We start from the raw sequence: 21633 nt of genomic DNA, 5'->3' as shown, positions 1-21633 counted from the left end.
CTATTGTCATCTGTACTTTTTTAAAAAAATGTTAGAATCTATATCTGTTTCAATATGTTACTCTAATGTAAAATAACACTCCATTTTAAAACTAATAGTTCTGGTGTCCTCAATATGACACTTCTGAGTACCAGTGTACCTATTGACTCTTGAACCTTGTATTAGAAAACAAAACCCAGGTTTAATTACACCCTGGATATACTACAGGAATAGCACCTGGGGAGATTGAGGTTACTTCCCCACTGATGCATCAGGGAAAATCCTTCATTTCTAGAGACTGCTTAGAACCAAGATCCATGAAATAATATTTCACTTTCCGATCTGGTTGCTTCCAAGTCTGAATTCTTACATTCCTGTTATGGGAACATTTATATTTACTAAAGAGCTCTTCAGATTACCCAAGTATTTTTAAAAAACACAGTTAGTTATGAGCAACCTGAAGAAACCAATTTTCCCTTATCATAAATCTGTTTCTCAATTCTATTTGCTTGCACTATTGTAAGAGCAAAAGAGGTTTTAATGCTACAGTTTGAAGAGGAAATAACCCAATTAACAGGACCAGAAGAAGGCACAACTTGTCTGTCATCACACACTAATTGTCAACTTTCCTGTATTTTTAAATGCTGGTACTTGGAAATAACAGTCAAAAAGTTTAGAAACTACCATGGTAGAGCAGAGGGAATTAGACTGAGTAATATTTAAAGTAATATTTCATAAAGTAATATTTACTTTATGAAAGAATCATATAGAAAGTTAATATGTTCATAAAGCCTGCTGGTAGAGAGACAAGGTCACAATTCATACTAATTGAAACATTATTTGTTTTGCAAATGTAACTTTTTACTAAATGGCATAAACTTAGGCAGGTTCCTTTTCAGTCCAAAGCTTTAAGGATTTCTGAGAGCAAAAACTGTGTTTCATGGGTCAAGCTTCTTATGATGATAAAATCATTTGTGCAATTAATTTCTATAGACTTATTTTATTGTTAATTCTATATTCTGCCTTTTGTTCAGTCACCCAAGGCAACTTACACAGGGCTCCCCCCCATCCATTTTATCTTCACCATAGCAATCCTATCAGGTAGATTCACCAAAGACACCCAGTGAGTTTCCATGGCTGTCATTAGGTTGACATTGACATTAGGTTTCCCCAATTCCAGAGAAACTACTGAACCCTGATACCACACCAATTATCCTAAAGCCTTGATCCAGATGAGTTAAAAGTAATAAGCAAAGTAAGTCCCAAGAAGCAGAAATGAGAATGAAGACAGTACTTAAATGGAATACGAAGGTGTGAAACACAGACACACCACTGAGATGAGATGTATGTAGAGAAAAACCTGATGACCACCAACACAGATGTGGACTTGCAAAGAATGAGAAACCACAGAGACCAGTCCTGTTCTGAAACCCAGGTGAGCCAGTTTAATAAACTGGGTCGGGAGAATTAGCCAAGGATCACCTCCATGAAGTCACAAGTCCCTGCTGGCAGTGTTACAACTAGAGACAATATTCACAAGTATATCACCTAGGCAGGAGGGAATATCTGTTGATATACATTATGTTAGCTTATTCCCTTCCACAGTATAGTTCATTCATATAGAATATCCAACCACTCACCTGGAATATCCAATCATTCACCTGATTGGAAAAATGGGGAACAGTATTTTGTTAAAAAATAAGTTCTCCAAACCTCTTTAAGAGGCTAGACTTAGATGAAGTAATAACAACTAATGCATCTTTTTACATAAATAATGGTAATTGGTTATCAATTACTTAGGTTGGGAAAACATCCTGCTAAACTGAAGATGGTTATTATTTCCTAAATAAGAATATGGTGTTGGAATGAGAGTAGCATTCTTTCAAGTGGTTAGTCAACACTCATGTGGCACTGATTAAGGGATTAACTCTTTATTAATCCTCTCCCATTTCAATATAAATAGCAAGCTATACTCCTCGGAAATTGTCTTCTTGTGATGACAAGATTACTGCTCTTATTCAATTATACCTACACTTTTGTTATAACTTAAAATTGTGTCTACATGCAAATTGCTCATTTCTTATCAAGAATTCTAATCAGCCAGACATTTATTTTAATGTGAATTCACATGGTATGGTGGCTATTCCTTAACTTTATTGGGTATCAGTTCCATATGGAAAGTCCATTTTCTGCAGTGACTGGCCAAAACTTTAAGATTATAATGCAGTCTAGTAGTAGGGCCAAAATTTGTGATAAGGAACAGTCTGATCAGGCTAAAGTGTTAATGGACAGAAAATCAATAAGCAATCATTCTGCAATGTTCATTTAGTGGGTTCTTATCCTAATTCACTTTCCTGTTATTCATTAGACATTTCTTTCTCTTTTACTAATATGAATAACTACCTATACAAAATATGCATATGTATGTACATATACATACACTATTTGCCCATAGTTAAACGGCATACATTTTGCGCATAGAAGATTCTACCTCATTTTATACCTGAATGTCTGGAAAAATCTATGCTTAAAACCTAATGTATCGATTGAGGAAGCTGGAGAAAAGAATACAATATAAACAACTTCCAATTATCTGAATATCTTGTAAGTCTTTTTCTATTCCAGCTCTCAGTTTCAGATACTGTTTATCCCCTTTCATTTCCATATTACATTTGCCTGCAAATGCTTACATAAATTATCTGAAAAGGTTAGGCTTGTCACTAATGTATGGACAGATCTCTTATTTCCCTAAGCATAGAAAAATGAAAAAAAAAATGTTCCATTTAGATCGATGGCCTAACTGTATTTTGGATCTATTTAATCACAATGTATTCACCACATCCTCCCTGTTAACAAATATCACCTATGATCATTTTGTTTGGGAATAACAAAATTTCCTTTTTTGGGGTGGTAGGGAAGTGACTTTTGGAATGCGAAAAACAGGATTTGAAGAAGGCTAGAGAGGTTAGAAGAAATTGCAGGGACCAAATTTTGTTAGTAAGGCTTTGAGGGAATGTGTCATCCCATTAAGAAAAAAAGCAAAGAGAGCAAAGACAATCACCTTCTGTCTTTGCTCAATGATTTTAAGTTTAGAGAGCAGAGAAAATGGCACACCTGATTCTTCAATGCTAGTTCCTTTCAAAATTAATCTTGCTTTAAGCTTCCAGGTATTCCCATCTGCTTTCAAAATTCTATTTTTTTCAGGAACTAAATTAAACTATTGCTTAATTTTGTTTTTAAAAAATAATTGAATAAGGTCATTTTGTATGATGTTTCAAAGCATGTCTGTATGTTGGACAGATCATTAGAAGGATATAAATAGCTGATGACACTTCCTGTGAAACAGGGACAGATGGCTCTTAGGGCGGGGCTGGGCAGGGAAGGGCGGGGCCATGGGGAGGAATGAATTTAGGAAATGAGAATTGTTGCAAGGCAGGCAAGGGTAGTGCAAATGGGAGGGAAGTGCTGTGGAGTCTTACTGATTGGTCTGAATGAAATTAGTTTTCAGGTGCAATGTGACGTTGAAAGATGCTTCCGGTTCATGCCCTTGGGTGAAGCAAAGATAAGCTTTGGAAGCAACTTACCTGATAATTGTTGCACTGATGGCTGGTCATGTGTGCTTAACAATTGTGCCTGAATGGTTTCTACTACTCTCTTAAAGCGACGGCTTGGACCTATCAAAAGAGACGTTACACTGTAAGATAAGGCAGAATATCACAGAAGGTTGAGTGTCAGGGAAGAGGTAGGAAAAAGCCTATTTCTTTAATTTTTACATTCAGATTCCTTCCTTCCTTCCTTCCTTCCTTCCTTCCTTCCTTCCTTGTTCTGATCAATGCATTATCAATGCACATCCCTGCCAAGATATTATTGGTAACACACCACTTTATAGACATGATTTACTAGGTGGAAGAAATACTGTACTGTATTTCTTCTACCTTTAGCTTTCTTACCATGCTAGCCCCTGCCTCTCTATTCAATAAATTTATCCTCTTTCCTTTTTAAATTCTTGTTTCCAAAATTCTTGTATCTCACTTCTCAGTCATCCAGATCATGGTTGTCCCAAAGTTGCTTTTTCAAAAGGCAACTGGACTTTGTTTGCTTTTCTTTGAAGATGTTTCGCTTCTCATCCAAGAAGCTTCTTCAGTTTTAACAGTCAGAACTAAAGAAGCTTCTTGGATGAGGAGTGAAATGTCTTTACAGAAAAACAAACAAAGTCCAGTTGACTTTTGAAAAAGCAACTTTGGGACAACCATGATCTGGATGACTGAGAATCTCCATAGACACATATCTCACTTCTTTTGTTCATATGACATCTCATTGTTCTTTGAGATCTTTCTTTCTCTCTCTCTCTTTTTGATCTCGTTAGTAAAAATGACCAGTTCTCTAGGTGTTGTACCTTGCTTGGGTGGTAACAATATAAAAGCTAATAGCAATAATTGATGATAGATCTAATAAAATTATACATTGTTTAATCTTACTAAAGCTTCTATTTTCCTTTCTTAATCATGTTGGTTTGTCTGTAGGTTCCTACACATTTTTAGCTGTCTTCCACAAAGAGGATGTTGGTTCATTTTAGGGATTTTGAATAGCTTTTGTCACCAACATAAGCCAATCCATAAGTTAAAGAAAAAACTATGTTGTAATGACAGCTAGCACAATTTATTAGCCATGAAACTAAACACACAATATGATTCATTACTGAGCGAACTGGGAGGGGAAAAATAATATGATATTTTTAAGGGAATAGTTTCAAAATGTGAGTAACAAACAGAGATTATGTCTACCAAGAATATTCAATGCCACTTGAACTATGTATTAAGCCTGTGAACTGCTTGATAATCTACCCAATTCCTGAAATTTTAAGAAGGCAGTAAAATTAGTTTTATTGAATGTCAGTACTGGTCAAGCACACCTCTGTGTATACAAAGGTTTATGGAGTTCTAAGACATTTCAATTAATCCTTCTTATTTCAAGTATTAAAAAACATCGGCTTTCCTCTTTTTTACTTATTTTTTACATAAGCCAAACAATGTGATTCTTTGGGGAAACACTAAATTCTACATGATTGATAAATTAAGCTTCGCAAGCTATACTAATTATTTATTTCCATGTGTCCATAATAATTATACACTAGGAAATGGAACCTATTGCATATTTTGAACACTCAGAGTATTCTATTTGAACATTTTCGCATTAACGTGTTGAAGCAACTAGCCATATTTGAAGTAGTCCTTTCTTCCTATCTGCATTCTCCACACAAACCCAGACAGCAGGTTTGAGACAATTATTTATTTCTTCTAATTTATTTAAAATAAATTAAAAAAAATTATTTATCAGTTACCTGATAAAAGTGTAAAAGTGACGGAGTAGATCCCATTCTCTTTCTGGGCCTCCCCACCTTCTGTGTATGTAATGTCTACCTGGAACTTCACTGGCTTCTGGAAGACAGCAGGGCCTCCTGTGGACTTGTACTCTGCCCGGAAGCTTGTTTGGGAGATGACACTATGACTGAGACTGGGAATCTAGACCAAATGAAACGACAATTCAAAAACAAATCCTGCTAGCACGATAGAATCATCTTTGAAAAGCTTCACCCCCACCCCTTACAGTTTGAAAGGAGATAGAATAACATTTCTCTGTTAATTCTGCAATAATTGGTAATGATCTTCTCATTTACTCGCTTTATAGCAATAGCACTTAGACTTATATACCGCTTCCAAGTGCTTTTACAGCCCTCTCTAAGCGGTTTACAGAGTCAGCATATTGCCCTCAACAATCTGGGTCCTCATTTTATCCACCTCGGAAGGATGGAAGGATGAGTCAACCTAGTGAGATTCCATCTGCCAAACTGCAGGCAGCCATCAATCAGCAGATGTAGCCTGCAGTACTGCACTCTAACCACTGCGCCACAGCGGCGCTCTTATGGTTTTTTAAGAATCGGATGGGTCTGCCACATATATTGATATATTTAAAAAGCTATTCAAGCTATATAGATCATTTATATTAAAAATAAATTGCTTTCCTTCACTGGGACCTCTCACCATCCAATTATCATGCAACATTTAAATTCCGACTTATCTTTTCTAATTTAGATACAATTTCAGCTCCTGTCGAATAGGAGTGGCAAAAAAGTACTACTGACTCTTCACAGTTGCTTTTTTCCATCTTTTGTTTTGAAATGGCTTGTTTCCTCCATTTCTGGCCCTTTAATATGTTGCTTTCTTTTCTCCAGTTATGAACCAGTTCCTGAGCCAAGTCTTAATTAGCCAATTTTTGTTCCTTATGGGTTGGTAATAATTAGCGGCTTCTTCTTTTCAGAGAAATGATCATTTGAATTACTATAATTGAATGAGTTTGATCACAAAATTTCTTTTGAATATATTGAAAAGAAGAAGAAGAAGAAGAAGAAAAGAGAAGAAAAGAAAGAACAGTAAGAAAGGAATATGTTTTTCCTCAGGAGAAAATAGAAACTATGCAATTATGAAATATGTGGATACACAAGCCAATAAGGAGAAACTAATTAAAAGTAAAGAACACAAACAAGCAGCATTTTTAAAAAGAGGGGCTGGAAGGCAACTACATAATCCAGATAAAGACGGGACCTTGGTTCACTGCAGTGGTGGGTTTCAAAAATTGTTCGAACCTACTCTGTGGGTGTGGCCTCCTTTGTGGGAGTGGCTTGCTGCCCATGTGACCGAATGGGAATGGCTTGCTGCCCATGTGACCGGATATGAAGATGCCGACGACACGTGTCAGAACCACCTTAAATTACCTCACACACAGCACTGGCATGCATAAGAATATGATGTAAAGTTGTTTTTTAAAAGGCATCTTTGGTTTGCGTTAAAACAACTTCAACACACGCAATGTTTTGATTGCACCACAAATGCAGTAGTCATCCTTACTTTTCACAGAGGCACTGAATTTTATAAATATGAGCATGATAGTGTAGAATAATAATATAAATATGAGCATGATAGTGTAGAATAATCATATAAATATGAGCATGATAGTGTAGAATAATCATATCCAAGGACCAGTGGTGGGTTTCAAAATTTTTTGGAACCTCTTCTGTAGGTGTGGCCTGCTTTCCGGGTCCACTGGTGTTACCTCTTCTAACCGGTTCGGTAGATTTGACGAACTGGTTCTACCGAATAGGTGCGAACTGGTAGGAACCCACCTCTGGTTCACTGAAATGAGCTCCTGTTTTCAGTGTTCTCATACCAGACTTTCCAAGGAGTGTTTGATTATGTGCCACACTAAGTCACTTTTTAAATTCCATGTGGCACCACCCAGTGTCCTTCTCTGAGTTCAGAAATGAAACAGTTGGCTTGCATACATCCAAGACTATATCCTGTCAGCTCCGGCCAGCCCAGAGGCCCAGAGCTGCCATTCAGGGGAGAAAACCTGACATACCCTATATGGGAAATAGTAAAGAAGCAACCCCCAAATAAGGCAATTACAAACCCTTTCCAGATTGTTGCCAAGAAAAGTACAGAGATGTTCTACAACAGACAAATGAGACTTTGATAAAGACTTTACCTTTATTGTGGAAAAGTAGGTCATTTGTGACTGAGAGACCACATCTTGTTTTGGATGTTTATTCATCCAACTGAATGGGATATTTGCCTTTAATTTTATATGCTTACCGACAGAAATGCATGTACTATATCAGCCTTGATAGAACTCAATGGTTTGTCCTTAATAACCACGAAGATCTGTTCTTCTTTCTCTAGGTTGATAAAATTACCAAACCAGGATTTTTTGGCAAGCCTGAATATACATGTGATGAGAAAAAGAAAGAAAAAAAAAGGAAAAGACCAATAAAAATTAGGAACAGCACAGAATTGTACTATAGGTCTTTCGGCATCACAGAACAGGTATATTGTTTTTAGCCATGTCCCCACAACATAGCTTTCATCTCATCTTCAGCCCACGAATAAATCTGACTTAATTCTTTCTTAAATGTAATACTTCTCAAGTAACATTTGTTGTGACACAATCCAAGGGCAGCCTCACAATAAATACAAGCTATTTCTGTCACCCTCTACCTTGGAGGGAGATCAGGTGACTGCAGTGGGGGAAATATAAGCATCATAGGGTAGACTGCAACTGAAAACGGCAATAGCAAATTGCATGTGAGTGTAGTTTTCATACAACTTAGATTTCATCCCAGAGACCCTGGAACTACCCTTATCACCTAGTATGATGTCATTCACTATGTCAAAAAACCATGTAGTTACACCTTAATTTTTTATGGGTCAATTGTCAGAAAACGAAGGCTTAGTATTATTTGTGCAAATTTAGTAGTGCTCATTAGTAATGGATATGGCTGTGAGAAAGCTTTATGAGAAAGAAAAGGCAGCAGTATCCTTTGGGGCTATTAATTAAAAGCCTGTCCATAGTTCATGCATCTTTTGCTGGTCCAGGGTCCTCTAACAGCTATGGTTTTTCTAACCTCTGCTCTCCCAAAATTCTGGGAACACATACAACTAGCAATGGCACAACTATTGTAATGCATGCTTGAGGTTATTTAGTACTCATACATCCCTCCATAGACAAAATGAAAACTAGTTTATTTGGGGGGGGGGTGTCTGTAAAAGTGAAGACACATTAAAACAGAGCATGCATGCATTCATCCATCCCTCTTTCTCCCCTACCCTGCCTGGCAAAATAAAACAATTATAGTTTGGTAAAGCTCTCCCTCTTTCTCCATAATAAGAGAAAATTGAGAAAATTAAGCAGAGTTGCTCAAAATATCCAAAAGCCAAAGATGATAATGAGGAATAGTAAAGAGAAAGAGACACTTATTTAAGCAGGTTAAGAAATCTGGAGTAGAGCAAAGAGGGGACACTACATATTTTATTTGACCATAGCTTTCTGAAATGTACTACTTGATTCAGGAAACCTCAGAACACTCAAAGCATATTAATAAACTTTGCTGAATCTGCCTTCAGATTCCTACCCACCAAATCAATGTTGACTCTTAGCAACTACATAGATACAGTTTTCTCCAGGCCAATCCATATATATGGGCATGAACACCGCTTATTATTAATTCCTGTAGGCTTCTGCCAATCTTAAGACCACTTATATATTACTATCTCCCAAAAGAAGTGTACTCTCCAGCCAATTGTATGCTTTTAAAGTGCAGATTCATGGGGTATAGATCAGATGAATATTACTAATGGTTATGCGCATATAATAAACTGCCATATTGCATATAGGTATGCTACACATTTTAACAACTACATATTTCCTTTTCCTATAGTGTATATACACTTTCCCATCCACTGAGATATCTCCACCTCTTCATAATGCTTTAACTCTTCCTTCTATTAGGGAGAATACCGAGTTATAAAAAGATACTACTGAAAGCATATGATTTAGTATCTATTCAGACATAAAATTGCAAGGGACACATTTATGTTTATCAGTAACAAAATAAATCAGTTGCACTGGAGTATAAAAGAAGGAATAAAAAAACTGTTGACAGGATTGTATGATCTAGAATAAAGATTATAAAGATTTTACATTTCCAGTGATACTGCATAACCAGGAACTTTCTGTGATACAGCGAGTTTTTTTAAAAAATAATTCACAAAATAGAACAGCTCCTTGAAGAATATATTTTTTAACTTGGAGGATAATTTAGCAGAGCATATGATGGAATAATAGCTTTAAGAACTTGTACACCTCAATAAAAGCTCTTTTTTATGATTTACAGGGCTTTTTTTAAAAAAGAAAGACCTAATTCATGCAGATAAAAACCACAGAGTGGTGGATGAGATGAAACCCTTTTTTGGAGATGAAGAGATGTGATAATTTAGATCAGAAAAGGCTGAAGTTGAAAGTATTAATGGGGAGTCGCAACAACCAGCTTCAAAATTCTAATAAACAGCATGCCCCATATGCTGAAAAGGTGTTGAAATTAATTCTAGATAATCAAGGTGACATGACCCATTTATATACAGAGTCTGCTACAGAGAAATAATTCATGATATTGAAACATTACTTACGCCGATCAAAAGCACTGAAGTCTGGTGTAAATGCAGCAGAGACAATCCAAACGTTTCTCCCTCCATTCACAGCAGAGCTGTATCAGCCTGTCCCTTTGAGATAGACCCAGGGAGGGAGGGAGCCAGGGGGAGGGCACCATAAACGGAGGGAAAAATGTTCGGATTATCTCTGCTGCATTTATCATTGAATTCTGTGGCAGAGACAATCTGAACATTTTTCCCTTCATTCACAGCAGAGCTGCTGCTCCCTTTATGGTCCCTGCTTAAGGGACAAGCTGCAGTAGCTCTGCTGTGAACGGAGGGAAAAACGATCAGATCATCTCTGCCAGGCAATTCAACGTTAAATGCAGCAGAGACAATCCAAACATTTCTCCCTCCATTCACAGAAGAGCTGCTACAGCCTGTCCCTTTAAGGTACTTTGACCTCCAGAAGGGAGAGGGCCAGGGGTGACCATAAAGGGAGCAGCAGCTCATACACACATTTTTTTCTACCAGGTTCTGTGAGCGTGGCTTGGTGGTGGTCATGGCATGTGACTGAGTGGGCATGGCCATGAAAGACATTGAGTTGGCCATGCCCACTCAGTCACAGGTCCCCCACCACCAAGCCACAGAACCGGTAGTAAAAGATTTTGAATTTCACCACTGGTTTTGGTACAGCTATAGATAAAAGTACATCCAGCTCTTACTCTAAAATTAACAATAGTCTTCATGGTTTCTATAATACTATATAATAATCAAATCCCAAAATCAAAATTACATTTCTCCTAGTTTCTTGCAAAAAGTTCAAAAGTATCTTCATTAACACGTCAACCATCTCTTAGAATGTTTTTTTCATTTTATACCTCACTCTATTTTCTATAAACTCATTTATAAATATTTAATTCATAAAATAGAATAGAATAGTTTTTCCTTCTTTCTCCTAACCATCTTTATATCCTGTAAATGAAATTCTGAGTTCTGGTTTCCTCTAGTATCTTTTTCTCTTCTCTTGAAATTCTTATCATCTTTCAAGTCCACTTATAGTTTCCATGAAGAACTCCAATAAATATCTTGTATTTCAATTTTAAAGAATAATCCACAATGTCTTTTTCAAGTTTGCAATTGATTATCCAATTGCATTTGTGGCTCCAATGAATCCACCTCAATTGCCTCCAGTGAGAACTGAAGAAGCGTCTTGGATGACAAGAGAAACATTTTAAAGTCCATCTTCAGTGGTAACAACTGGTTCCAGTAATGAGTTAAAAAGTCCAAACACTTCACAGGCCCATAATCAAATATTTCCTTTAAAGTAGCCATCTTGTGCTCTGTTAATTGACCTTCAAGGTTTTGTCTTATGGTTGATGTGCAAACAAGACAGGTTCCCATACAAGAGGTTCTTTCTGATCATTCTTTCAAAGACAAATTTATTTCCACTGAAATATTTGATTTGGTTTTTGGATTTTTGGGAGGCAGGCAAAGTTTGATGCTGTTCTGATATTTCTAAATATTGCAATCCCAGAAATAATGAAAATCACCAAAGAGAAACATTTATCTGTACCTGAAGAAAGTCTCTCTTTAACTGAAGAAGAAATTATAATCCCCATTAGAAATGAGGAAAGTAAGTTGTAGTGCCTTTAAATTTAGACTTCAGTACAGCTATGAACTTGATGGAAGACTCTGCTTCCCTGTTGTTCAACTCACTTGCTGATTGGGGAAATGTCCATTTCTGCAACTTATTCATGAAGAAAGACAGTCTGGAGGATAGATGGGTTGATTTCAAATTTGTTCCTTAAATTTGGTGGAAGAAAAATTGCCCCTTTGAGTAACTGGGGGCAAAATAAACCCCCAGTTACTCACCATCTTGCTTCAGAGATGATTAAATCATTGTTTTCCTAACTGGAAGCTGGTCAGCTAAAGATTCTGATAGTGGAATCCGACTGATACTATTTTTCACTTCTATAGTTGGATGCTTATTATGATGATTTTCTGAGCTGATAATTTTCAGTCATTTTTGGTATAATTACATAACTGTGATTTTGAAGATTGGTAAAGGTTTTGTGATGTCCAGAACTGAGATGGCAGATAGCTTACTTTTAAGCATCTGACTGAATTTTATTCTGCATAAATATATATTTGTGTCACTAGTCTACAGGTGAAGATTCTTGCCTCCCACTTGGAAGGTTGAGAATTCAGTTCTAGGTAGTGACAGATGTTTCCCTATCAAGGTTCAAAGAAAAAATATCTTCTGTGAACACCACATAGGAGTCAAGAGGGGCATCCGGCTAGTAAATACTTAGTTCCACTTAGTCACCCTGACCCCACCCTGAAGAAAGGAATTACCCATAAAAAGGGGGGAAATATAAATGTAAATATAAATATAAATGCACACACGCAAAATACCATTTTAAGTCAAAATGCTCCTCTCTCCATGTAGTTCTGTTATTTTTCATTTTACAGAGGATAATTGAATCCAATGAGGAAAGAGAAAGAGGAAGAAAAAAAGCAAAAGGCAATAGTAAGATTAAGAAGAACTTGAATTTCTAAATAAGAGACATCTGAAAATATAGAATTAACACAAATAATTAACCTTGGTCTACTCTGTCCTCAGGCAACAAAAATTTGGTTAAGGTAGAAGCAAGGAGACACGCCAATGAGTATATAGACTATTAAATTTGATGTTAAAGTTTTCTATGAAAACGTTTTTTAACTTTAACTTAACTTTTAATAAATTTATATGCTGCCCAATCCCGTAGGACTCTAGGCGGCTTACAGAAACAAGTTAAAATAAGGAGTTAAAATAAAAGAAACAATTTAAAAAGAAACAATTTAAAAATAACACACCATACACTCAATCTGTGTGGGGCTGGACCTCATTCATGAAGTCAACAGCCCCAGGCCTGCCGGAATAGACAGGTTTTAGTGGTTTTTCGGAAGGCCGAGAGAGTGGGAAGGGTCCGGATCTCTACAGGTAGGTCGTTCCACAGGGTCGGAGCAGCTACAGAGAAGGACCTCCTCCGAGGAACTGCCAGCCGACATTGTCCGGTCGACGGCACCCGGAGAAGGCCCAGCCTGTGAGTTCTTATCGGCCATTGGGAGGTATGTGGCAGGAGGCGGTCTCTCAGATATCCAGGTCCTAGGCCATCCCTTTTTGTCAATTATTGATTAAACACATTTTGAAGGACTTAACTAAATTTCTACTGGGTTTTAGGAGTAATTTTGTAAACTGTAATCCCAGTGGCTACTTGCATACCCTATGTCAGTGATGGCGAACCTTTTTCGCCTCGGGTGCCAAAAGCACGCATATGTGCTTGAGTATCCACCCCTATAATTTAATGCGCCCTGTAGCATGTGCCTGCGCATGCGCACATAGCTTTCTTTGAGCCTCCGGAGGACAAAAAACAGCCCAATGCGCAAACCAGAAGTCCATTCTCAAACTTCAGGGAAGCCTCCGGAGGGCGATAAATGGCCAAAAATCAAGGCCAAAAATCAGCTGGCTGTCACACGCATGCTCGCTGGAGCTGACAGAGCAACACTTTGCCTGCCCTTAGAAAAAGTATATGTATCCCAACAATGTTCTCAATTAATTATTTCTTATGTTGGAATTCAATATATATTTGGGTTCAAACTTACTTATGTTTATAGGAATTAAGTAAAGACAGTACTCAACTTATTACCATATTTGGGACCAGAGTTTCCATTGCTAAAAAAGGTGGTTGTTAAGTTAGTTGTGTCCACTTTTATGACTCATTGCAGTTAAATGAGTCTCCCAGTCATTAATTGAATCTGGCTTCCCCTGTTGATTTTGCTTGTCTGCAGAACTGAAGAAGCTTCTTGGATGAGAAGCAAAATATTTTCAAGGAAAATACCAAGAAGGTCCAGTTGCCTTTTGAAAAACACCTTTGGGACAACTGTGACCTGGATGGTTAAGAATCTGCATAGACATGTAGATATGGCTATCTGCAGAAGCAACATCTAATCCAGAAACATGTTTCTTTGGAAGCCTATTTTATGTATGCAAATCAGATACATCAGTTCTTTGATGATCTTTCTACACAGATGGACAATTCTTTTGGAACCAGAGGCTGAAAACAATTTTGGGAGGATTTGACTACATTAGATACAATGATAACACAAAGTGAATACAACCAAAATATTCTGTTTTCTGGATAACAGACTTAGGGAATCATTATTTAAGGCTTAACTTATGATAGCCAATTATTTCGGAGGTTCAAACTATTTAGAACGATAATCTCTGAGGTTTGGAAGTTGGATTATGAACCTATAACCTCAATTGCCTACCTCATCTTTGAACATATTAATAAAATTGTAAACAAACTACTAGCCTTATTTATATGTGCAATCGTACAATTAAAATTATTCATAGCAGAAACTGCTCTTTCAGCAGTTGTAATGTGTCTTTAGAAATCAGCACATTAGATGAATGTAAAGCTATGATTTTTAATTGTACACCGCCCAGAGTTGCTCTGTGAATAAGATGGGTGATTTGATGCATAAAATAGATAAACAAAAATTTAGGGAAAGGGAAATCAAAAGTGAAATTTCCTCTACACACATTTCCACTGCTTAGACATAGGGATGGTTTGAGGATTATAAAAAAGGGAAGTGAAACCCTGGGAACAGGGCTGCTGTGTCCCTCCGTGCAAATTTAAATTGCATAGCTTGATTAAACTGAATATTAATATTGGATAGAGATTCAAAAATATTTAGGGTGATCTGTTTATTACTTATTATGGATAATATCATCTCAGGTTTGTATTTTTAAAATGGATCCATTAATACAAAAAGAGATGGAGCCTTCAAACTAAAACATATATAAAAGACATTCACTTAATTTCTATTAATTTGTCTAGGCTTGTCCACAAATAATTGGCACATTATCTAGACATATTAAGATACAATATCCAATCATCTGAACCATTAAACAAAATAGATACATTAAAAGATGCGGCCACAGACAAAGGGAGTACATTCATGTTAAAATTTCAATCATGGGTCTAATAATTCATTGAAACATCCTGTTGGTAAAGCAAAAATAATACTAAACTCCAAAGTGGCCATGGACATAAAGGCCTCTATGGCTGAAATAAAAATACAGTTCATTATTTTTTACAACTGCTATTATGTTTACTGCAGGGTGCTATCCAATTGAACTCATTAATTCAGCAATTATATTGGAGAGGGGAAAAGAGCCTTAGGGTTTGAGTTGCATTCAAACTGCCTACTAAGACTCCTTGACTTCTATCTAGCATTCTTAAAATGAGAAGTGCAAGAAAAGGAATTCAGACATGCATGTTTCACATACTGATAAAAAATCCCTGAGACAAAGGAAGTGAAACAAGAGAGAAGACCATGTTTTTGTTTTAAAAAAAAGATCAAGAGACCACTTACAGTGGGGAAAAATAGTTTATATGCTATCGTTTTCATTATTTTACTACTTTTCTATTCTACTATTCTACTACTATTCATTGACAGGTTAAAGGTGACATTTTATATGTCAGTACAAGAATTGCCAACAATCCATTTGCTATGGATTCTGTAGGAACCACCATCCCTCCCGGATACTTATAGGCAGGTAAAAATTTCAAAAGGGCATTTAGAAACAAGCTAGTTTTGAACAATGTCTTAATTAAGTGTACGTCAGGAATAACTTCTCATATTCATGATGTGCTAGCATTAATATTTGTAATCAGCTACTTTTATTTAAATAGTAACTTACATACTCCATCATCGCACTAGGTACTATCAAGGTACATATTCTGCTAGGTTCCAACTCAACTGGCGTTTTTTAGCAAAAATCAAGAAACTAAAAGCATATGAAGGATCTGCATCAGTGGTGGGTTCCTACTGGTTTGGTCCAGTTCAGCTGAACCAGTAGCGGTTTGACGGCATGGGTCATTGGAACTGGCAGCCAGCCAGGCCTGCCATGCCCCTGAACCGGTTCTCCTGGCGGTGCCTTGTTTTTGGCTTCTGCGCAGAACAATTTTTATTGTACTGCGCATGCACATACAGTGCGCATCAAGTGTGTACACATGCTGCACACCCATGAGCAAACAAGCTGTAGTGGCTGCCAGAACCCACCCCTGATCTGGATCAGGTCCAAATCCAATCTGGATCTTTGTGTTCTATCGCTAGCTAAACTAGTTAATTTGAGAACTGATATATTTGAAATAACATTGAAGCATTTATTTAAAGTGCTTTGGTTCTGAAGAGCTTGTTGATAACCATTTGCAATGATTCCTTTTTGCGACATCTCCCAGTTTCTGATCTTCAGGTTTTTCGAGGAAAAAAGAGTTGAAAGCCTTTTTATATCTACCTCATACAAACCTCTGAAACATGTTGGTTGTTTTTTTAAGCATATGATTGTATAGATGCATGCAACGTGAAGAAAAGGCATGGATATAGAGAGGGTTGAAAAGAACTGATTTTATTTCCCTTTTCCATGGAATGAGAATGAGGGGATTAATGTGATTACAGGCCCTGCAATACCTAAGGGAAGAGATGTGATGCCAGCAGGAGTGAAATTGGTGGCAATATCAATTAATTATGCAAATTAATAATGGGTGCAGTTAAAGCTTTGCTTAAAATGTTTGAGGTTATGAGAAACGCCGGATATAGTGATCAACCACTGCCATTTTTATGAATTGGTTTTTAACCACAGTATAATAGACTTAGATATAATTCAGAAGATTGCAAATTGAATAGCATGATGAATATGTTTTCATTGTTATTATAAAACACACCTCACTAATAGTTCACTCTGGGGTCACAAATAATTTTCTAACTTGATCAGATAGACAAATGATCTTACCTCTTATTTTGAACTACTGCAGTTAGTTTACTAAAAATATTCTTTGAAACATCAGAATTGTTAAAGTTTATGTTACCTATTTGCATATCTTATTGTAGTTTGCATTAAGCTAAGTAATTTAATCTGATAGAAATGTGGGATGTATAATACCCTATAATGCTGCAATTTTTTTTCAAATGCATTGAAATCGAAGTAGCAGTGATATCTATCATACTAAAATAAATTACTTACTCTGGGGAAGATTCTGGAGTTAAATTGGACATCTCTTCTGGTGTAGGTACTATATACATATCCAAAGAGAAACAGAAAAATGGAAAAGAAAAGAAGGAAATAAAGTCTCCTTTACTCCATGAATATTACTCAAGCATTTGTGATTGTCTTAATTTCTAATAATCTATGCTTTAAATTCATCCCAATGCTGCATTTAAATTTAACTAACTTGAATAATTAACTTAGTTCTTATAAATTATATATTGGTGCTGATTCCCTCAAGAAACTCAACATACTTATGTTGATTGTATTATGTACAAGAAGCTCTAATATGCAGACAACTAAAATTTAGTGCATGGTATATATGGGAAGAGCAGCCTGATTACAGTTAGTCCTTGATTTATGACCACAATTGAGCCCAAAATTTATGTTGCTAAGTGAGAAATTTATTAAGTGAGTTTTGCCCCATTTTACAACTTTTATTTTCACATTTGTTAACTGAATCACTGCAGTTGTTGAATTAATAACACGATTGTTAAGTCAATCGGTTTCCCCATTGACTTTGACTTGTCAGAAGGTTGCAAAAATCATCACATGACTCCCAGGACACGGCAATTGTCATAAATGTGAACCAGTTGTTAAGCATCCCAATATAAATCACATGACCCTGGAGATGCTGCAATGGTCATAAGTGTGAAAAATGGTCATAACTCACTTTTTTCAGTGCCATTGTAAGTTTGAATGGTCACTAAATTAACTGTTGTAAGTCAAGGACTACCTGTACCTGTTTAAAATTGTATATTATTCCTGCTTTCCCTTGAAACCAAAGGAATCTCAAAACAGACAATATTTCAGTGCAGAATAAGCAAAGATAGAAATGAGTCAGTGAGGAATTCCTTATGCACTTAGTTAAATCAGTATTAGATTTGAAAATGTGGGACTCTTCTTTGATAGGACATGCTTTTCCTATTTGCATATGAACCTAGAAAAACAGTTGTGTCCTTTCATAAATTGAAGTAAGCCTGGGGGGCTGGCAGATTTGTCTAGTTAGTACCTTACCTAAAGATTAGTGCGTCTCAGATCATGTGACATGGAAGTAAACTGAAAAATGAACTTTCCATTACTTTGTATGGTTCACAGGAAATTATTATTACCATTATTAAATAAAGATTTTACTGAGAATACTGTAGGAATGTGTCATTTAGCAAAATTATTTGAAATTGTCAGTGATTTTTTAGATCAAAATGGTATCATGAGTAACAAGCACCAACTAAATCATGAATCACAGAAACAATTATGGATCATTTACCTTTGTTCCAAAAAGAACTTGCTGTATGGGTCAATGTGTAATGAATGCTATGTGAATTCCACTATGTGTAAAAAAATATTAGGCTGGAGGTTTATTCTCCTTCATTTAGGGCCTTTATAAAAGGTAATAATTATTCACTTAATTATGATTCTTCTGGGCCATATAAGGGCTATGCTTGTTCAATTATACGTCTCTCTTGAATTTCAGTGCCTTAATAATAATTAAGGAAACCTCCAAGCATCAGTAAACTTGTTTTAAAAAGCAGTGTTTCACTATATTCAACAGTGTTCACTGTTCACAAACAACCATTTCAATCTGATTTTTGGGGGACATTTTACAGTGCAATTGGGTTGTTTTTTAATTGTTTCTACACGATTCTTAAATGAAAGAAAACTCAATGTAAAACAAATACAACAAGCTTCTAATTTTGGCCAGAATGTATTTTTCAAAATTTCAATTCTCTTTCTCTAATGGGCATTTTGAATCCTTCATGGACTGCAGTATTATCATATGACGTAAATTAAAACTTTCGCCTTTATCAACCACATTCATTGACTGCCTTCAATCTGCTTATGTCTGGGAATACAACTCAGCTCTTGATTTTTGAAGTCTTGAGTCTGTGATTGTGAAAAATCAGTCTAAGGCGTAACTAAATGAATCCAATTTTGCTAAAGATTTTTCCTATTGTGCAAAAAGTCATTTATCAAGTAAGCACTGACTTTTTAAAAAATAGAAATGTGTTCAAGACAAATATTCTTACACTAATTCACATACTATTTCTCAGTTAAAACCTGGGTCGGAAAGCAGTAACTACTATGGACATAGTAGTTCAAGAGAAAAACTATGTGGGAATTTACAAATTAGTTCTAAAGCAAGTACCAATATCAAAGATGCAAGCAGAATCTACAGAAAGGTGATTCCAGATAGTATTGTCATTCCTACCACATTTGTAACATTAAAATAATTTGGCACATAATCTTTTATATAGATATACAGGGACAAAAAACTTAAAGTACAATTTCCATATAATTCATTTAGATAACTTTGCTCCCTTGAGATGATAATGCAAGTGAAGAACTTGCATATTTTGGAAAAAGGAACCCAACAGCACAGGATTGCCGTGATTGTTAGTTCCAACTTCTTAGTTGGACCTATTTTCTTTCAAGCATCACAACAGAACTAAAATTTAACCCAGATTATACTTAGTTTTTTTTTAAAGGTTGATTTTTCATTCTCAGGGTCAGAAAAAAATCAGAAATTGAGTATTTATGATTATTAGGACATACTTGAAAAACTACAGGAAGGTCATTATTTGAATAACAATAAATGTGGCATAGCCAAGTAGTAATAAGGGAACTTTCATTTTTCCTGTCAATGCTTCATATCATTTTCATCTATTAACCAACCCTTCTTTGCATTCTTTTAGACTTTTACTTGTCAGTCTTAAATTGCCATGGTTTTGGAAGATTTGTACCTTGCAATTTCCTGCGATGAAATCGAGGCGATCCCAGAAAGCTGTTCTTGATTGAGTTGAGCCGTGTTCTCCAGGGCATTCCTCCAATGCTGGGGCTGGATGGTGGCGTAGGGTTGGGTGTGCCCGCTGGGCTCTCCTTTGGCGTATGGACAGGTGTCCCCTTGGGGGTAGGGAGGGGACTGCCCCTTGGAGAGGGGTGAGGGGTAACCTGTATGATGGGGATAGATTTGGTGCTTGGGTCAGTACTGGAAGGGAGCAACCTAACCGGAGACATAGGGTTGGTCGGCACCGTAGAAACAGCCAGTTGTGGGTTACACCCAGAAACAGGTGGACGACCCTGAGTATTTTGTGCAGGGATATTCTGGGATGGAGGGACAACAATATTATTAGAAGGGAGTGGGTTAGATTTGGTAGACTGAAGTGGTTTTTCAGCCAATTTGCTCTTGGAAGGCAAAGTTTGTGTCCTTGGGTTGGGTTGAAGTGCTGGCTTTGGTTGCAGAACATGTCCAGGTCTGGAAGTGTTCCTACAAGCATCAGAGTCCAGGGAGGGTTGGGGTCGGGGAGTGACAGGGAGATCAGGAATCTGAGGGGGGATGAAAAATTTTCTGAGAGGCTACAAGACACATACAGAGTGAATATCCATGCACATCAAGAAAAGCAACACATACATACGCACACATACATCCCATGGGTGAATAGAGAAAAAAAGCCCATTTCAGTTGCAATTGTGCGCATTACAAAGAGATGTGAGTTATGGCGATGAGGGTAAAGGAGGTGGGGTTAAGGGTTTGCAAAGAAACAAAACACAAACACAAACAAAAAACATGCAGTTAGCTGGGAATACAGCATAATCAAAAAACAGCAGTAGCGGTAGTGAAAACAATTTTGTCACAAGCTTTATCATATTAACCAACCATGTGTCAGCAAAGAAAAATCACACAGCAAAAACAAATATGGAGGAAAACAAACTAAAAATAACAGGGTAGGAAGAACCAGGGAAGCTGTGCAGAGAAAAACTACTATAGTGGTGAATATCTGTAGCTCAGGTGTGTGATGAGGATGAAGGCTCACTCTCTGAGCTTGTGGGTTGGTTTCCAAACATTTCATTACCAGGCTAGGCAACATCTTCAGTGGAGTTTAGGGGATGTCAGTGTTCTTCTATTGATAAGGGAACATTGACATCCCTAAACTTTGCTGAAGATGTTACCTAGCCTAGTAACGAAACGTTCAGAAATCAACCCACAAGCTCCGAGAATGAACCTTCACCCTCAAAAACTACCATACCCCTGAGTTGGTCTGTATCTCACAGGGAGAAAAGGACAAGGTTGAAGGGAGGTGAGGACGGGGAAGGAGGACCATTCAAACCACAGCAACAACCAGCTTGTAGTATATAGGCTGAGTTTGCCCTCTCCCAGATCAAAATGTCTACTACAACCAAACACAGCAGGGAAAGGCAGATAAAAAATAATATACGTGCAACAGGTAGTAATAAAACCCCACAAATTACTACATTTATGATTTCTGCTCATTTCTTTCAAAGGGACACCATTTGTCTGTGTGCATGTGTGAATGTATGTGTGTGTGTCCATGCAAAAGAAAGAGAATTATTCTTGCACATCCTTTCCATTCCTCCTTGACCTTCTACCCAGAGAAAATAATTTAGTTTTCTATTTCAGGCTTCTGAATAGGAATTCTTCAGAGAAACATGGTGTTTAATTATGAATCCCCGCAACGATCAACAAATCAGATTTGCTCAAATATTCCTACTTTCATTGGATAATCAAGCATTCTAATATTTGGATCTGGTTGTGAACAAAAAATAAAGTGATAGTAT

General features: G+C 36.7%; 1 protein-coding gene across 1 annotated transcript in view; it reads right to left on the bottom strand.

Annotated features, from left to right (window-relative positions):
* Positions 1-21633, bottom strand: part of BRSK2 (BR serine/threonine kinase 2) — a 458442-nt gene that overhangs the window by 24851 nt on the left and 411958 nt on the right. The window contains exons 14-18 of the mRNA XM_032222893.1: positions 19800-20007; positions 17038-17086; positions 7629-7752; positions 5321-5501; positions 3564-3653 (exon numbers count right to left, since the gene is read on the bottom strand). Of these exons, the coding sequence (XP_032078784.1) occupies positions 3564-3653; positions 5321-5501; positions 7629-7752; positions 17038-17086; positions 19800-20007 (652 nt within the window). The remainder of the gene's footprint in view (positions 1-3563; positions 3654-5320; positions 5502-7628; positions 7753-17037; positions 17087-19799; positions 20008-21633) is intronic.

This window comes from Thamnophis elegans, chromosome 1 (assembly GCF_009769535.1).
Source record: "Thamnophis elegans isolate rThaEle1 chromosome 1, rThaEle1.pri, whole genome shotgun sequence".
NCBI lineage: Eukaryota > Metazoa > Chordata > Lepidosauria > Squamata > Colubridae > Thamnophis > Thamnophis elegans.
Note: the sequence above shows the minus strand (reverse complement) of the source record. Positions and strands in the feature narration are given on the sequence as shown.